The sequence below is a fragment of the Jaculus jaculus genome, chromosome 4 (assembly GCF_020740685.1).
Source record: "Jaculus jaculus isolate mJacJac1 chromosome 4, mJacJac1.mat.Y.cur, whole genome shotgun sequence".
NCBI lineage: Eukaryota > Metazoa > Chordata > Mammalia > Rodentia > Dipodidae > Jaculus > Jaculus jaculus.
Genome location: NC_059105.1, coordinates 88,609,042 through 88,625,497, shown reverse-complemented (window position 1 = coordinate 88,625,497; position 16,456 = coordinate 88,609,042). Strand labels below are relative to the sequence as shown.

At 40.6% G+C, this 16,456-nt stretch overlaps 1 protein-coding gene across 2 annotated transcripts in view; it reads right to left on the bottom strand.

Annotated features, from left to right (window-relative positions):
• The window catches only part of Neb (nebulin), a 224,295-nt gene that overhangs the window by 152,807 nt on the left and 55,032 nt on the right, over positions 1-16,456 (bottom strand). For both annotated transcript variants that reach the window (XM_045147212.1, XM_045147213.1), the window contains exons 33-43: positions 13,168-13,272; positions 12,437-12,544; positions 9,621-9,932; positions 8,339-8,545; positions 6,569-6,673; positions 4,982-5,089; positions 3,325-3,636; positions 2,165-2,371; positions 1,669-1,773; positions 1,427-1,534; positions 507-818 (exon numbers count right to left, since the gene is read on the bottom strand). In XM_045147212.1, the coding sequence (XP_045003147.1) occupies positions 507-818; positions 1,427-1,534; positions 1,669-1,773; positions 2,165-2,371; positions 3,325-3,636; positions 4,982-5,089; positions 6,569-6,673; positions 8,339-8,545; positions 9,621-9,932; positions 12,437-12,544; positions 13,168-13,272 (1,989 nt within the window). The remainder of the gene's footprint in view (positions 1-506; positions 819-1,426; positions 1,535-1,668; positions 1,774-2,164; positions 2,372-3,324; positions 3,637-4,981; positions 5,090-6,568; positions 6,674-8,338; positions 8,546-9,620; positions 9,933-12,436; positions 12,545-13,167; positions 13,273-16,456) is intronic.

Here is a 16,456-nt window from a genome sequence, read left to right as displayed (position 1 = left end):
CTATGTTAGCCTTGAAGGCCTCAGCGTCCCAGGTGCTGGGATTACAGGCACACACCTTTCTTGCCTGTGCTTCCCTTCCTTTCTGCTCCTTCGTCTAGCAGCACCTTCAATGCACTTGTCCCCTGCGCTAGGCTTACTTCCTCTGGTACATTCCTTCTAGAACCCAATCTGTTTGCTCTTGCTAAATTCAACTATGATTTCAGCAACATGTCACAAAGATGATTTCGGGCTGGGGAAATGGCTTAGTGGTTAGAAACACTTGCTTGCCTAAGTTCAATTCCCCATTACCCACATAAAGCCCAAGGCCCAAAGTGGCTCCATTCCTGCCCTCAAATACATAAATAAGGATTTTTTTTTTTAAAGATAAGATTTCAGATTTTTGAGCACATCCCTTTTGGCAAAAAGAAATAAATTCAACCTGAGGTAACTTGTCATTACTTATGGCCATTCATGATCCACCCATGATCTCAAGTCAAGGTTCTGTAAACGTCACGGCTCTCACGTACATCACTCTGAATCTGCATCATATTCTTGGCCAACTCAAAGCTCATGGCATCAGGAAGCATGTTGTAGGTATGGATTATATTCCTGTAGTTGGCATTGGTGGCTACTTCCTGAGACTTTTTGGCTGCCACCACACTGACCATGTCCACTGGGGTGTGGAAGGATGTCTTGGATTTCTCATATCCCTTCTTGTATTCCCGGTCTGACTGCATCTTGGCCACTTGCATGAAGTGGACCAACTTGGGGTCGTCCTCCAGGCTGCGAAAACCGATGTGTTTCCCTTTGGCTTGTTCATAGGCTTGCTTATATTTGTACTGGGGACAGAAAAGAAATCAACATAAGGAAAATGGTATGGGGAGGAGGCCAAAATCTTTACTAGGTGCTATTAGCTTTGGTGTAGGTAGAGAATTTTAGAGCCACTCTAAAATCAGGCAGGAAGGGGTTGCCAGAGTTAGCAAAAGCTCTGTAATTCTCTGTAATTCCAGTGTTGTCCTACACTGAACCCATGGAAAGAAACCCGTGTCAGAGTTAATCCAAGGTATGAGGGTGAGTTTTGCTAAGGGTGATGGAGAAAGTAGCATGTTTCACACGCCGTCCAGCCCAGAAAAAGCTGCAGCTGTGATTTCTCATGGTGTGTCTTTAAGGTAAGTAGAGGTTTTCCTATGCAAAACATGTAGACTGCACCCTTACATTTGTTTACAATTGTCTATAATTATTCAGACACTCTAAAGGAACTTATTTGAATATGGCCTCATCATTTTTACATTGAACAATGAGCAAATGATTAGAGGGAACTTGGGCTGAGTGGAAGGAGGTGTTCCTGGGATAGTGTTCCCTCCAACACTGATGAGCTGCCCCACCTCCCAACTTGACACAGGCTTGGCTCATCTACTCCTTTGTTCAGCGTAAGGCACCCACTTACATCACTGGCAATGTCTCTGGAGGCCTTCGCAGCCTTTATTGAGATGGCATCAGGCCTCAGGTCATATCCTTTCTTCTTTTCCTCTTCCCAGCCAGCTTTGTACAGTTTCTAAACCATGAAACAGAGAAACAACAGCACCTTGTTACTTGGGTTGGAGTGGGGCTCCTGGTTCCCAAGTGGCTGCTGTGCAGGAGACAGACATCCCATACTTCTCCCCATTCCTTAGCTGCTGGTCTACTTACATCACTCATGGTGACTTGGTTCACTCTGGAGAGTAAAATATCTGGAGTATCAGGCATGACGTGGATGGTGGTCTTATCTTTGTTCCACTTTTCAGTGTACAGCCTCTGCAACAACAACATCAGGCATGTTACTTTACAGCAGGGCAAGTGTGCAATATAAAGTGACTAGGAAGAGGAGAGTCACATCTCCATGATAGAAGAACTTAAAACTGACATTGGAAAATGAATGAAATAGGAGGATGACTGAGGAAACTGGAGGAGAAAACCAATCAGTGACCCAAGGGTGATTCCTTTCATCTCTTCACCTCTCAATCATGTGGAGCTTCTGTGGTTCTGTTGCATTTTTAGGATTGCCTGGCGGTCCATTTAAGAGAGCTCTTGAGAACGAAAGCTATAGCACCCCAACAACCATCAGCAGATAAAAATGCTAAAGACAGGCTCCAGGGCTCAAATGTTTAACAAGTGTCTTGTGACAAAGCCAGCTCACCACCCTTACCTTATCCATAGTCAGCTTGTTACTTTTGTTAAGTGCCTGCTCCATTGTGTCCATGGAGTACGTGAACTTCAGCTTCTCGGGGTGCTGGCGATACTTCCTCTCACTGAGAATGTCTCCCGCTTTTTTGGCCTTCTCCACCTCCAGGGAGTCTATTGGGACCCAACCGATACCCCTCATCCAGTTGGTGAAGTCAGATTTGTACACATTCTTTGTAATAAAAGAAGATATTTTTGTTTCAGAAAGAATTAGGACTTGTGTTTCTTTGGCTACATGATTTACTCATTGTCAAAAAGAGAAATAGTGAGGTGCTGCAGAGGAGGGGGGGTTGCTTAATTTTTGTTCCTTGTGGTCTTTTAGAAAAACTTTAATTACAAAAGTGATTACATTCATGGTGTGTAGTGATAACAATCCTTTGAAAAAATTAACTGCTTTAAACTAGGTGTGGTGGTGCATGCCTTTAACTTCAGCATATGGTAGGCTAAAGTAGGAGAAAATGAGTTCAAGGCTAGCCTGTACTACAGAGTGAGTTGCTGGTCAGCCTGGGCTAAAGTGAGGCCTGGCTTCTAAAACCAGAGTTAACTTTCTTAACCAGGTGTGGTGGTACATGATTTTAATCCTAGTACTTAGGAGGCAGAGGCAGAAAGGGCAGCCTGGGTTACACAGGGAATTCCAGGCAAGCCTGGACCTTGTCTCCAAAAAAAAAAAAGCCAGGCAGGGTAATCCCATCACTTGCTAGGCAGAGGTAGCAGAGGCAGGAGGATCAGTGTGAATTCAAGGCAGACCTGAGACTGCATAGTGAATGCCAGGTTAGCCTGAGCTAGAGTGAGACTCTACCCTGAAAAACCAAAAACAACAACAAAAACAACAAAAAAAAACTTTCTTGAAGAAATGAAGTCAACAAAATTTTGCATTGAGAAGGATACTATATACCACCCATTTGAGCCTCTTAATTTTTTCACAGAATATATCAGTTGTTGGGTCTAACATGTGTTGGGAGTGTATGTGTGAATGAAAAGCAAGAACAAGGCTACACATATTTAAATGAGTGAAGCTCTAAAAGTTCTAGTTCTGCGGGAGCCCCATGAGGAAAACAGTCCAGCCAAGTTGAGGAAGTAAGTCCCTCCCAGCCCTGGAAATGGACAGCTGCTGACTGTACGTACATCACTTTGAATCTGCATGGCATTCTTGGAGTGCTCCACATTCAAGGCATCGGGCAAGAGGGTGTAGTTATGGTAGGGCTGTCTGTAGTTGGCATTGGTCGCAACCTCCTGAGACTTCTTTGCAGCAGTCACACTAAACATGTCCAGAGGTGTGTGGTACCGGGTCTTGCTGGCCTCATAGCCCTTCTTATACTCACGATCTGACTGGATTTTGGCCACATTCATGTAATGAACCAGCTTAGGGTCATCCTGAAGACTGAGAAATCCAATTTGCTTGCCTTTGGCTTTCTCATAGGCCTCCTTATATTTCCACTATTTGGAGGAGAGGAGAAAAGTGGTTTGATAGGGTAAACTATAGGAACTGAATTTATGTAACTATTTAAGCAAAAGCCAAATTCAGTGTGAATCAAGATAACAGTTAAGCTTTCTTTTTTTTCAAAAAAAAATTTATTTGACAGAGAGAGAGGGAGAGAGAGAAGGAGAGGAATAGGCAGATAGAGAGAGAGAATGGGTGCTCCAGGGCCTCCAGCCACTGAAAACAAACTCCAGATAGATGTGCCACCTTGTGCATCTTGCTTATGTGGGTTCTGGGGAATCAAACCAGGGTCCTTAGGCTTTACAGGCAAATGCCTTAATCACTAAGCAATCACTTCAGTCCTCTTTTATTTTTTTCAGTATGCTTAGTGAATACTTAGCAAAATATTTCCAATGGGTGATCATAAAACTTGTGGGAATAATGAAGAAGGTAATAATTTATAGCTTATGCCTAGCTTGTTCTAAAGCAATCCTCTGAATATGCTCAAAGTTCCTGAAAAGTGCATTTAGTAAGCATTTGTGTGTGTTTATTGCTTCCAGTATTCATTTGTACCTCCTTAAAAAATTGCATAATTGTGACTGAATTTCAGTAAAGCACTACTACAAATTAAAATATCCAGCTTAAAGTGAATGAATTTGTACTCTATGAAGGTATTTTTATCAATTAATTAAGAAAATATAATTTAATTTGTAAAAAAGTCATCTTGCCATTTAACTTACAATTCTTCCTGGTTTTTCCTATTTCACTAGATTTTTGTCCTTATGGAAGTTAAAACAGTATTTTCTTTAAAGGCTTGGAGAATATTTAAGTTATTGACATTTTAGCATGCCAAGACTTTTTTTACTTGACAAAATCCAAATAAAAAGAAGGGGTTAAGTTCACAATAAACCAATGAGTGTTCTAATTTTTTCATAATTAAAAAAGAAATTTTTCTTTGGAATGAGTTTTAGAAGATACTTTAAGTTAAGCAATATGAAAAATAGTACACTTAGCATATTAAGAAATATTTTATATTAAAATTTCTTTATCAGCTTCTTTCTACAATTCATGGTCTTATATACAGTAAATAGATTTTTAAAAAATTATTTATTTGCAAGCAGAGAGAGACAGAGTGAAAAGAGACAGAGAGAGAATATGGGCATGCCAGGTCCCCTAGCAGATGCAAACAAACTCCAAATACATGCATCACTTTGTACATCTGGCTTTATGTGGGTACTAGGGAATTGAAGTCAGGTCACTGGGTTTTGCAGGCAAGCACCTTCACTTCTAAGCCACCTCTCCAGCCCCAGGGTACAAATTTTTGAATGTGCAGAGAGTTTCTAACTTTCAGATCAGACTTACATCACTAGCAATGTTTCGGGAACTTTTTGCAGCAACAATGGGAATGGCATCTGGTCTCAAATCATAGCCCTTAGCAAGGGTTTTCTTCCAGTCTGCTTTATAGTGAGCCTTTGAAAAAGAAAGATTATTTTATTATTTATCTTATTAAAGAATAAAACAGGAAGCTGAGATGTTTCTTATGAAACATCCTTTTTTCTATGAAGAAAATTCATGGACTATTATTCACTTTCTATGTATTGATCACTTTCTTTAAAAATAAAATCAGTAATAGGACCTGGTGATACATGCTAATAATCCTTGTACTCTGGGGTACAGGCAGTAAGATTTAGATTAAGGATAGCCTAGGCTACATAGGGAGACCTTGTCCCCCAAAACAATCCAAACAAACTCACAAAGATCCAAAGAATATAAAATACATACATTATAACCTCAACTGATTATAAAATGAGTATGTTCTTATAAAAAGCAACAGAAAGTAATGTTTTGGATAAAGGACAATAAAACATATATATATATAAATTTCTATATTTCCCATCTTTCCTATAAGAATATAATACTTATGATAAGAGTTTTATAATAGAACGTTTCAAACCTCTAGAAAAATATGGGCTGGGCATGGTGGTATACACATGCAATCCCAGCATTTGGGAGGCAAAGGTTTTTTTAGGAGGATCGCTGTGAATTTGAGGCCACCTGAGACTACAGAGTGAATTCCAGATCAGCATGGGCTATAGCAAGAGCCTACCTCAAAAAAAAAAAAAAAAAAAAAAAGTATGGATCTCAAAGTAAAAATAAGACATTTAATACCTGTTAACTTTAACTGTAGTGATGCTTTGACATTACTTGTAAAATTAAATGAACAAAAAGCATAGAAATTACCAAAACAAAACAGAGCTTATAAAATTAGGGACAATGAGTACACTTTTTTTTGCTTAAAGAAACAACTATTGTTTAAGAAGTGGACAGCTTTTTCTGGGGTTGATTATGTTTTTTAACTCAATTTTCTTTAAAAGGAAAGACTTATATTTTGGGTTTATTTATTAATTTCATTTTTGAGATGGGGTCTGGCTATGCTGCCTAGATTGGGCTGGACCTCGTAATTGTCCAGCCTCAGTGTCCCACATTATGGTTTAAAACACAGTCACTAATTATATTCCAAGACTACCTGAGAGATAGGCTGGCTGCATTTAAAAAAAAAAAAAAAGAATTCTGCACTTTTGGAAGTCCTAACAAATAGCTGAGACACAGCTCTGCACAGAGCACTCATCCTTACTGCTGACTGTGCACGCACGTCTTCCAGTCTTGTCCACCTTGTTAATTTTCTTCTTTTCAAAAGTGGCACATCATTTTCTAAGCTTATTTTTACCACCTATTAATGAACCACAGCCCATAGTTTGAAATAGTCTGTATTAAGCAAAATTGTCCAGTGGCCTGTAGTCTCATGTTGCATAAGAGTACCATCTGGGGACTCAAAGGTTCTGCCACAGTTGGGTTGCTCCCTTGGAAACTCGGTGCGAGAGTCACCCAGAACTGGGAAGGTGATGCCTACAGAAACCAAAGGTGCCCGACACCAGGTCAAATACTCACGTCACTCATGTTGATGGCATTGACCTTGGCTTGAATAAATTGAGGCAATTCAGGGTCGATAGTGTACTTGTGTTTCAGCTTCTCTCCCTCCACCTTGTATTTCAACTGCAAACACAGAGAAACATGCAGATATCATGAGCAGACATAATGGAGCTTCATCAGGCACCAGCACATTTAAGAACAGAGACTATCATTGATGTCCTCCACATACAAGGCAAGCACCTACTCTGTTGCAGACAAGGGGATCCAGGAGGCATACACATCCTCATCCCATCCATATTGATTGACTAGACTGTGGGCCTAAGAGTTGAAAAGGGCAGGTCTGCCCTCATGAAGGTTACTGTCTTGTCAGGGAGGCAGACCATGACTACGCAAACTACAAATTACAGCTAAAAACTGAAATTTTGTAAATAGAAATGTAGCAGAGAAAAAAAGACAACAGAAATAGAGGAAGTATGGACGCACAAACCTGGATGAAGGGGAATGTTCTGGATAGATGAGTATTCAGGGACAAAAGGATGAAAATAGATTGGCCACCCTGAGTAGCTAGTTGAAGGCTGACACCCAAGGACTGGAATGTGGGATTAGACAGATGGGGAAACAATCCATGGAGGGCCTCTTCACCCAGGTTAGTGCAGATTGTAAATTCAAGAAGTTCCAAGAGAGTTACATACAAACGGATGTGATGTGATATATCTGGGATCCCAGGCAGGGAGTCCAGGTGAGCCACTGAAGTCATCACATGAGAGAGGAGGAAGCCAGAACTAGGGTTGGTGATAGTTGAAACATGAGTACTCCAGCAAGCTGACTGAGATGTTTCCCACACTGATTTAGCAGAACCACTGGATGTGGAGCCACTCCCACAGGGGGGAGGAGTGTGATTACAGTGAGTGACTATGTAGATGTTGATGGCATTTATCGGGATGGAGAAGAATCAATACAGTAATTGTACAGTTTTCCTAGCTAACTAGAAAACCATAATGAGAAGTGATACCTTGCTCATAGCAAAAGAAATCAAAATGACCATTGGCATTTATGGCCACTAGGAAAGAACAAATTCTTAAGCAGCTAGAGTAATGCAATGACAGGGACTACGCTGAGACATACACCCACGGACAGTCGTCAGGCCCAAAGCAAGTAAAGTGCCCCCCTACTTTGCATAATCTGGAGCAAGAAACCAATAAAATCTTCATTTTTTAACTTTCTTTTCTTTCCAATACAGTTATTTGAACACAACTCTGAAATTACCAAGTGATATGAGGTACTGAGCTTTGTAATTAGCCCCTGACTGAAAGAACAAGGATACTCAGGATGACTGCAAATAAATTGCTTATCTCTTCTTAAGAGGGAGGCTTTATGGTAAGAGTGTCTTGCAGAACAAAGATCTGTTATGCGAGGGGATTAGGACCTTACGCCATTTCTCTGAGGACCTAGGTAGAATTATTACAACCCAGAGCACTAAACAGCTTTGAAGAGTTGGAGATGACAATAGTAACATTGTTATTTTATACATGTGATATAGATAAAAGTATCCTTACGGATAGCACAGACTTTCTATGTTTGAAAAATAGGACACATTTGGGAAACCCTCTTTTCTCTACCTGTTTTCTCTGTGTTCAAGTTCAAAGTTGCTTCAAGCATGTCTTTTATTCCTCCGTAAGCTCTTTATGCGCTAATTTAGATGCATCCTCACGTGCTGGATGAACGATGGTGGAGTGGTTCAATCAGGGGGTATTCTTAGACTAGCCCTTTGGAAGGGAAACTACTTACATCACTTAGCTGCTTTGTGTTCTGCTGAGCCAAAACCATGCCCATGGAGTCAGGCACACTTGTGAACTTGATGGTGTCTGGGTGCTGTCGATACTTCCTCTCATTTAATGCATCGCCTGCTTTCTTGGCCTTCTCAACCTCCAGGGAGCCAATAGGGATCCACCCAATGCCCTTAAAGAAGTTGTTGTACTCATCTTTATATACATTCTGGAAAAGAGTAAGCTCATGTAAGGAGGTATCCCTAGAGAATGTTCAACAATGTTTCTGGGATCTGCAACCTAAGACAAGGAAAATAAGCAGCAATTATTCTCCCAGTGCTCATGTTGATGACTGACATGCAGCCTTTCACCATGAGTTTGGTAATACAAAAAAGCAGTTCTGAAGTTACAGTGTGTTAGACAACAGAAGGAAATCTAGGTCATATATTTCCATGGGTATTGTGATTTTTTTTTTGTCTCTTTTGACAATAAATTGGGCCTTCCTTTTGATGTATGTTTTGCCCACATTTTCCCACTTAGGTTACTCCTGATCTCGGTTGAGTAGAGATTTTTAGTGGGCATCAAATAACTGCATATCATTTCTTCTCCTGACAGAAGACAATTCCTATAGAAATCTGCAGAAAGAAATGTCCTGAATGCTAAACATTCCCTGTGCAGCTCTCCATGAATCATGCTGTAAGCACAGAGCCCTCCCAGTTCACTTGAGAGGACTCATTACATAGATTTACATGGATGATGGTGTGACCTTGAGTTAAAAACAAAAAAACTTTGCTGAATTCAGAGAGCATGGAGAATTCTGTTTTGCATTATGTAGCTGTTATCATTGAAGTAGGCCCACAGGGACACCTCTGGCTGAGATTCAGGATGTCGTTAAGTGGAATGAGGTCTCATCTTTCATCCATAAGATAACAAAGATACTGCCAATGGTTATGATAGAAGCACAGAAAGCCATGAAAAATGTGACTTGTCTATTTTATGTCTTGGACATTTTTCAACAAATGTTGCTCATTATTCTAAAGTGCAATTTTTCAAATACCTCACTGACTTTTTTTGCTTGTTTGCTTTTTGGTTTTTTGAGGTATGGTTTCACTCTAGCTCAGGCTGACCTGGAATTCACTATGTAGTCTCAGGATGGCCTCAAACTCACAGCGATCCTCCTACCTCTGCCTCCCAAGTGCTGGGATTAAAGCTCCTCACTGACTTTTGAAGCCCAGTCAAATATTCAGAAATGATCATCCTTTCAGGACAAGCATCTTTGGGTCTATTGTGTTATACATACTTACATCACTCTGAATTTGATTGGCATGTCTCGTGTGTTCCACACTCATGGCATCAGGCAGGTATGTATAGTGATGTAATGGCTGCTTGTAGTTGACATTGGTGGCCACATCCTGGGCCATCTTTGCAGCTGTAATGCTAACCATGTCCCCAGGGGTATGGTAACTGGTTTTGGTATTCTCATAGTTCTTCTTATATTCACGATCAGACTGCAACTTTGCCACATTCATATAGTGGACCAGCTTGGGATCATCCTGGAGGCTTCTGAAACCCACATGCTTGCCCTTCGACTTCTCGTAAGTTTCTTTATATTTATACTGTGGAGACAGAACTTGGTTAGCCAAGCCCTAGGACTGACACTATTAGGTACATCTACTTTATTCACACACAAAAGCACTCAGAATACTGTGAATTTCTAGAACTGTTCAAGAAACAGAAACCATATCCCACTTCCAGAAAGTATAGAAGAAGGCATTTTCAACTCCACTGGGGCTTCAAGGGAGTCCCATGACAAATTCAACACCATCTTTTCTCTTTGCCTCAACTCCTACAGGTGACTTGTGTATAGTACTACATTTAAGATAACTGAATTTCCAAACCACTTTCCAGAAATAAGACCAATATCTCATAGCTTCACAGGGATGTGAACTTCCACAATCCAGGGTGTGATTTCCCATCATGGAGTATGCGAGTAGCTGAGCCTTCACTCACCCTGTTTATCAGCATCTCCCCCCAAAAGCTCAGAGTGGGAGCTGCAGGGACTAAATGAAGGCGCTACAGCAAGGGCAGGAACTGCTGCAGGGTTTTCTCATCAGTATAAAAACCTAATCGAAAAGCAGACTGTTCACAGTCTTTCTCCCTTGGGACCAGCAATGAGATGTAGATTGAGTTATCCAGGAATAGGTCAAAACCTCAATATTTATGCAAAAGAATTCAAATCCACCTAAACCTTGCCGACACTGAGCTCCCACAGGGTGAACATGAATTCATAAATAAGGAGTTAGCAGGTGGAAGGATTACCGAGTCATTAATAAGCATGCTGGAGAAATGACTGCAACTGCTAAGGAAAATGGAAGAAAAACAGGATAGAATTTTATTTCAGACTTGCACTTTCTATTTGTTCTAGGAAAGTATTTCATAATGATGTGCACTGCGTCTGTAGCTCTGAGACGACATTTCCAGCACTATCACTGGAAGGAAAGCTGTGGGGTCTGTATAGTCCGGTTGACTTCATGGGCTGTACCCGCAGTGGCTTGCTTTCCTCTCCTTTCCCAAGCCAAGACTAATGTAATCCTGGGGAGCTGGAGAGACAGCTCAATGGTTAAAGGTACTTTCTTGCAAAACCTGCCAGCCCAGGGTTGGGGTTCAATTCTTATATAAAGTTGTGCACACATCTGGTGTTTGTTTGTAGTGACAAGAGACCCTGGCACACCCATAGACAGATACACACACGTAAATAAAAATATTTTAAATATTTTATTCATTTATTTTTCTTTTTAAATATTTTATTATTTATCTATCTATTTAGTTAGTTAGTTAGTTGGGTTTTTGAGGTAGGGTCTCACTTTAGCTCAGGCTGACCTGGAATTCACTATGAGGTCTCAGGGTGGCCTTGAACTGTCAGTGACCCTCCTACCTCTGCCTCCCAAGTGCTGGGATTAAAGGTGTGTGCCACCATGCCCATCTTATTTATTTATTTGAGAGACAAAGAGAAAGAGGCAGATAGAGAGAAAGATAATGGGTGCTCCAGGGCCTTTAGCCACTGCAAACAAACTCCAGACACATGTGCCCCTTGTGCATCTGGCTTATGTGGGTCCTGAAATATCGAAAGAGGGTCCTTAGGCTTCGCAGGCAAACACCTTAACCACTAAGCAATTTCACAAGCCAAATATTTTATCCATTTATTATTTATGAGAGAAAAAGTGTGAGAGAGAATGGGTGTTCCAGGGCCTCTAGACACTGCAAACAAATTCCAGACACATGTGCCACCTTGTGCATCGGGCTTTACAGGGGTACTGGAGAATCGAACCAGAGTCCTTAGGCTTTATAGGAAAGCACCTTAATCACTGAGCCATCTCTCCAGCCCAATATAAATATTTTTTAAAAGATGTTAGCCCTGGAATTGTATGTGGCAGTGAATCTTGTAAGGCATACATGCTTTCTAAAACTTTTGTTTTTGAAAAGTAGGAAGAAGCATATGTGTATTGTTTCTCATTAGAGGTGAAATGGATTAATTATTGAGATGAATCAACTTACTACACTAAAAGGAAAGAATTCCAATTTGGTTTATAGAATATGTACACAAAAAGAACTTGTTTCAATTGTTTTGTTTGTTTGTTTGTTTCTGTTTTGCGAGGTAGGGTCTCACTCCAGCCCAGGTTGACCTGGAACGCACTATGTAGTCTCAGGATGACCTTGAATTCATGGGAATCCTCCTGCCTCTACCTCCCAAGTGCTGGGATTAAAGGTGTGTGCCACCATGCCCGGCCTGTTTCAATCTTTTTAAATACAATTGTAATGAAGGTAGCTATTTGAATTTAACATGTTAGTGTCAGTCAGGATGTTCTCTCTGAAAATCAAGGTGAGCTGTCAGGAGAATGTGTCAGCAAAGGGAATTGGGACTGTGAATCAGGGGAGAATGCCATTGTCACAAGTAGCAAAAACATTGAAAATGTAACAGACTTTCAAAATAGTATTTTGTGGAGGATTTGAATGCCATTAATCCAATCTTATTTTCAATGAGGTAGTGATCTAAACAAGTACATATCTGTTTACTTTCTAAAAAGCAGTCACCCAAATTTCACCTATAGTTTTTACTCACATCACTGGCAATGTTTCTCGATGACTTGGCTGCTGTAATAGGAATCGCATCAGCCAGGACATTGTTGCCCTTGGCTATTAACTTGTGCCAGTCCCGTTTGTAACAGACCTGTGATGGAAAAGCAAAACGGTGTGAGCAGGCTGCGTGTCAATGAGTTCCAGCACCTTCTCATTCACTGTGTGAGCTGAAGGGGTCCTCTGTGGCATGGGCTCTTCTCCGATATCACAGCAGCACTGTCACATTTTGTGTCCTGTAGGAAATCAGTGGACTCCGCACTGATGATTCCCCCCAAATCTGGTTTGGCACCCACAGAGGAGAGTAATGCGGGTTTTGGAAACCCTTGCATGCAAAGACCAACCAGAAAACATGAAGCCGCCCAGTCCTGTAAGAGGAAGGTCGAGAGAAGACCTAGTGGCCAGCTTAGGAGTTTTAGAGTTGTTGTAACAAGTAAATAAGGATTTCATTTGTTCTCATTTTTTTTTCCTGAAGGATAATAACTCCTCTCCCATGTACAAAACTAGGACAAAGTGAGTAGAAATTTTAGTGGAATTGGTGGTGCACTCTACCTAAAGAGAAAATATTATACCCCGGGGAGTGGTTCTTCCTTACCAAGGACCAGCTCAAGACTTGAGGAGCCATCATTGTGACATGAGCCCCACTGGGGACTAAGAAAAAGTAACTATTGTTTTTTGCCATATGCAGGCTTCACTCCCACCAGAGACCCTACTTACATCACTTATATTGTAAGCATTGCACTTGGCCTGGAGAAATTGTGGAAGATCAGGACTTATAGTGTATTTATGCTTCACATCTTCTCCTTTAGCTTTGTACAAGATCTGCAACATGAGCACAAAAATGATATGGATTACACAACATGAAAAAAGGAAAATCTCATCATTTGCATGCTTCAAGGACTTATTCCTAGCAGAAACCCCCCCATTATTTTTCTTTTTTTCTCCCTTTATCCTTCCTTCCTTCCCTCACTCTCTTCCTCCTCCTGCTTTCCCCCCCTTTTTAAAAATCTTCGTGCATGTGTGATGTGTGTGAATGCAGGAATAGAGGAAAACTGCAGTTGTCTGTCAGTCCTCACGTTCCACCTTGAGACATGGTCTCTGTTTGATGTGTAGGGCAACTAGTGAACTTCCAGTGTTTATCCTGTCTTCACCTGCCCTCTTGCCATAGGAGGACTGGCATTATAGGTGTCTGTGCTACTGCATGTGGGTTTATGTGGGTTCTGGGGATCTAAACATAGGCATTCATGCTGACCTATCTCCCCAATTTCTTTCTTTTTGATAAGGACTTGCTATACGATCTATGCTGTCCTTGAGCTCACTATGTAGCCCAGGCTGGCTTCAAGCTCATAGATCCTTCCACCTTATCTTCCCAAGGACTGGGATGACAAGTGTGTGCTCCCAACTCCAACTGCAATAGCTTCTTAAGTTAAAAATCAGTAAGGGCATTGGGGATGTAACTCAGTACCAGAGTGCTTGTTAGCATGCAAAGGCCTCATCCAATTCCTACTTCCTAGGGAAAGTTATCCAAGACATTTTCCTACTTGAAATTCTGACCACTAACTAACTAAACTATAGCAAGGATCTTATTGCCTTTAGGAAAATCCAACAATTCTGTGTATTAAAATACAGAGAGGAAATCCTTAAGTGAATAGAAATCTTTGGCTTCAAGAGTTGAAGGGAAAGAAATTCAAACATGAAACCCTGCCATGAACAACAGACTTTGTCAAAGCCACATAAGTCCTTTGCTAGTGAACAAATCTAAGAGATCTTAAAGTTTGTTAGTTTTAGTTATTATTTTTATTATTTCATATTTTTATCTCTAGAGAAGAAATGGTACTTAGAATGAGTCTTGTGTTATTCCCTACCCCCCCCCCCCCATTTTTAGACAGTGTCTCACTTATCCCAGGTTGGCTCAAACTTACTGTGTAGCTGAGGATGACTTTGAACTCCTGCTCTTCCTTCTAAATCCCAAGTGCAGGGATTACAGGCATGTGCCACCTTGCCTTATATGTGGTAGTGGGGATTGAACCTAGAGTTTTATGCAGGCCAGGCAAGAGCTCTACCAACTGAACTACACCCCTGGTTCATTATTTATGTTTAAAAAATATAATATGTATTGATTTCCTTTTATATGTTACAGTGATTTCCTCAAAACCTGTGGTTGGGTATACACAAATCCAACATACTCAAAAGATTTACCATTTGTCTTATTTTGTCCATCTTAATGAATTACATACTGTTTTCACTGAAAGACATCTAATATAATGTAGAGATCTTATTTTGTCCTCTTCTTGGTAATTAAAAAAAACAAATAGTTGCTTATTCTGAAAACTAAAATAGGGCTTGGATCATAGGTAGAATTTTTTCATCTCTTTACTGCCAGTTATCATATATATGAAAAATTGCATGTGTGTATATACTTATAAAGATGGCCATATCAGCAGTAGCAAGGTGGACTCTCACTTGTAGAGTAGTGTTTACATATTAAAAATAAAATTTAAAATGACTGCTACCCAACTTAATTACCAAATCCTAATCAATTTCTTTTAGAAACTCATTAATTATTCTTAATTTTTTTTACTTCCTTTGGACACTATCTAAACATTAGCATAATATCATGAATTCTACCTTTTAAATGTTTCCTTCTTTTCTATTGTGATGGCTTTAGTTTGATTTCCACAAACTCTTCCCTTGGGTTTCTTTAACATCCTTGTAATTCTACTTCCTGCCACTCAACTCTCATCTTGCCTATACCCATTTTTGCCAGAGTTAATATTTAAAATGTAGTCTTAATGACATAGCTACATGACTTAAAAATCTTCATGTCCCATTACCTATCTGAACTACAAATTAGCATTATAAGACCCTCCATATCAGGTTTCCCCTGAAAATTCCCTATCCTACTTATTCCTTATGGCATATAGTGTTATTTTAACCATTCCCTTTGTCTAGCAACTCTGTGTGGTCATGTGAATGTGAGAGTTTGAACATATAGCCCCACTGACACAGTCTTTTTTTTTTTTTTTTTTTTTTTTTTGAGGTAGGGTCTCACACTGACCTGGAATTCACTACGTAGTTTCAGGGTGGCCTTGAACTGATGGTGATCCTCCTACCTCTGCCTCCCAAGTGCTGGGATTAAAGGTGTGTGACACCACGCCCAGCTGACTCAGCCATTTTTGATTAAACTTCCTACTTGGCCCCTAGCAGGCAGATCTCTGCTATGGGGGCAGGCAGCATGTCACTAGGAGTTGAACCTGGGGTCTAGCCCTAAGGTGTGTTTGGGGGTGGATCTCCAGCCCAGCCTTACAAGGTATGTGGGGAGAGCAGTATGAGCTCTGGGGGTTTGTCCTTTGTGTGTTTGGTGTTTGCTAATTGGTTATTTCTCTCAGCTTGGACCTGTGAAAGTGAGCCAGCTTCTCCTGCTATTGATAGAACTTCCTATAACGCTGAAATAAACCCCTTCCTCCCATAGACTGTGTCTGGTTGGATGCTCATCGCAGCAACAAAGAGATGATTACAACACTTTGGTAAGCAATTATCCACTTTTTTTCCTTCCTCCCTTCCCTCCTCCCCTCCCTCCCTCCCTCCTTCCTACTTCCTTTCCTTCTTTCTTTTTTTCCACCATGTGTATGTAGAGTATGTGTGTTTGGTGTACGCACATGTGTATGCAGATGTGTGTGTTCTATGCATGCATGTGGAGACCAGAGGAGAATGTCAGGTGTCCTCTTATAGCTCACCCATGCCTTGAGACAGAGTTTCTCCTTCAACTTGGAGTTATTGTGCATCAATGAATCCCAACTATTCTCTACTTGTTGTCCCCCTGTGGGCTGTAATTACAGATATGGGAGGGTTACTCAGTGATTTAATGAGTGGATGTGTTTGATGTTCTTTTTACTCTTCTATATACTAAGCTTTCCTTTAGGAGTTTTGACTTCAGGGTTTATACGTTGCTTGCAGAACAGGCAGGTAAATAACATGAATTTCTCATCAAGACATAACTTAAAAC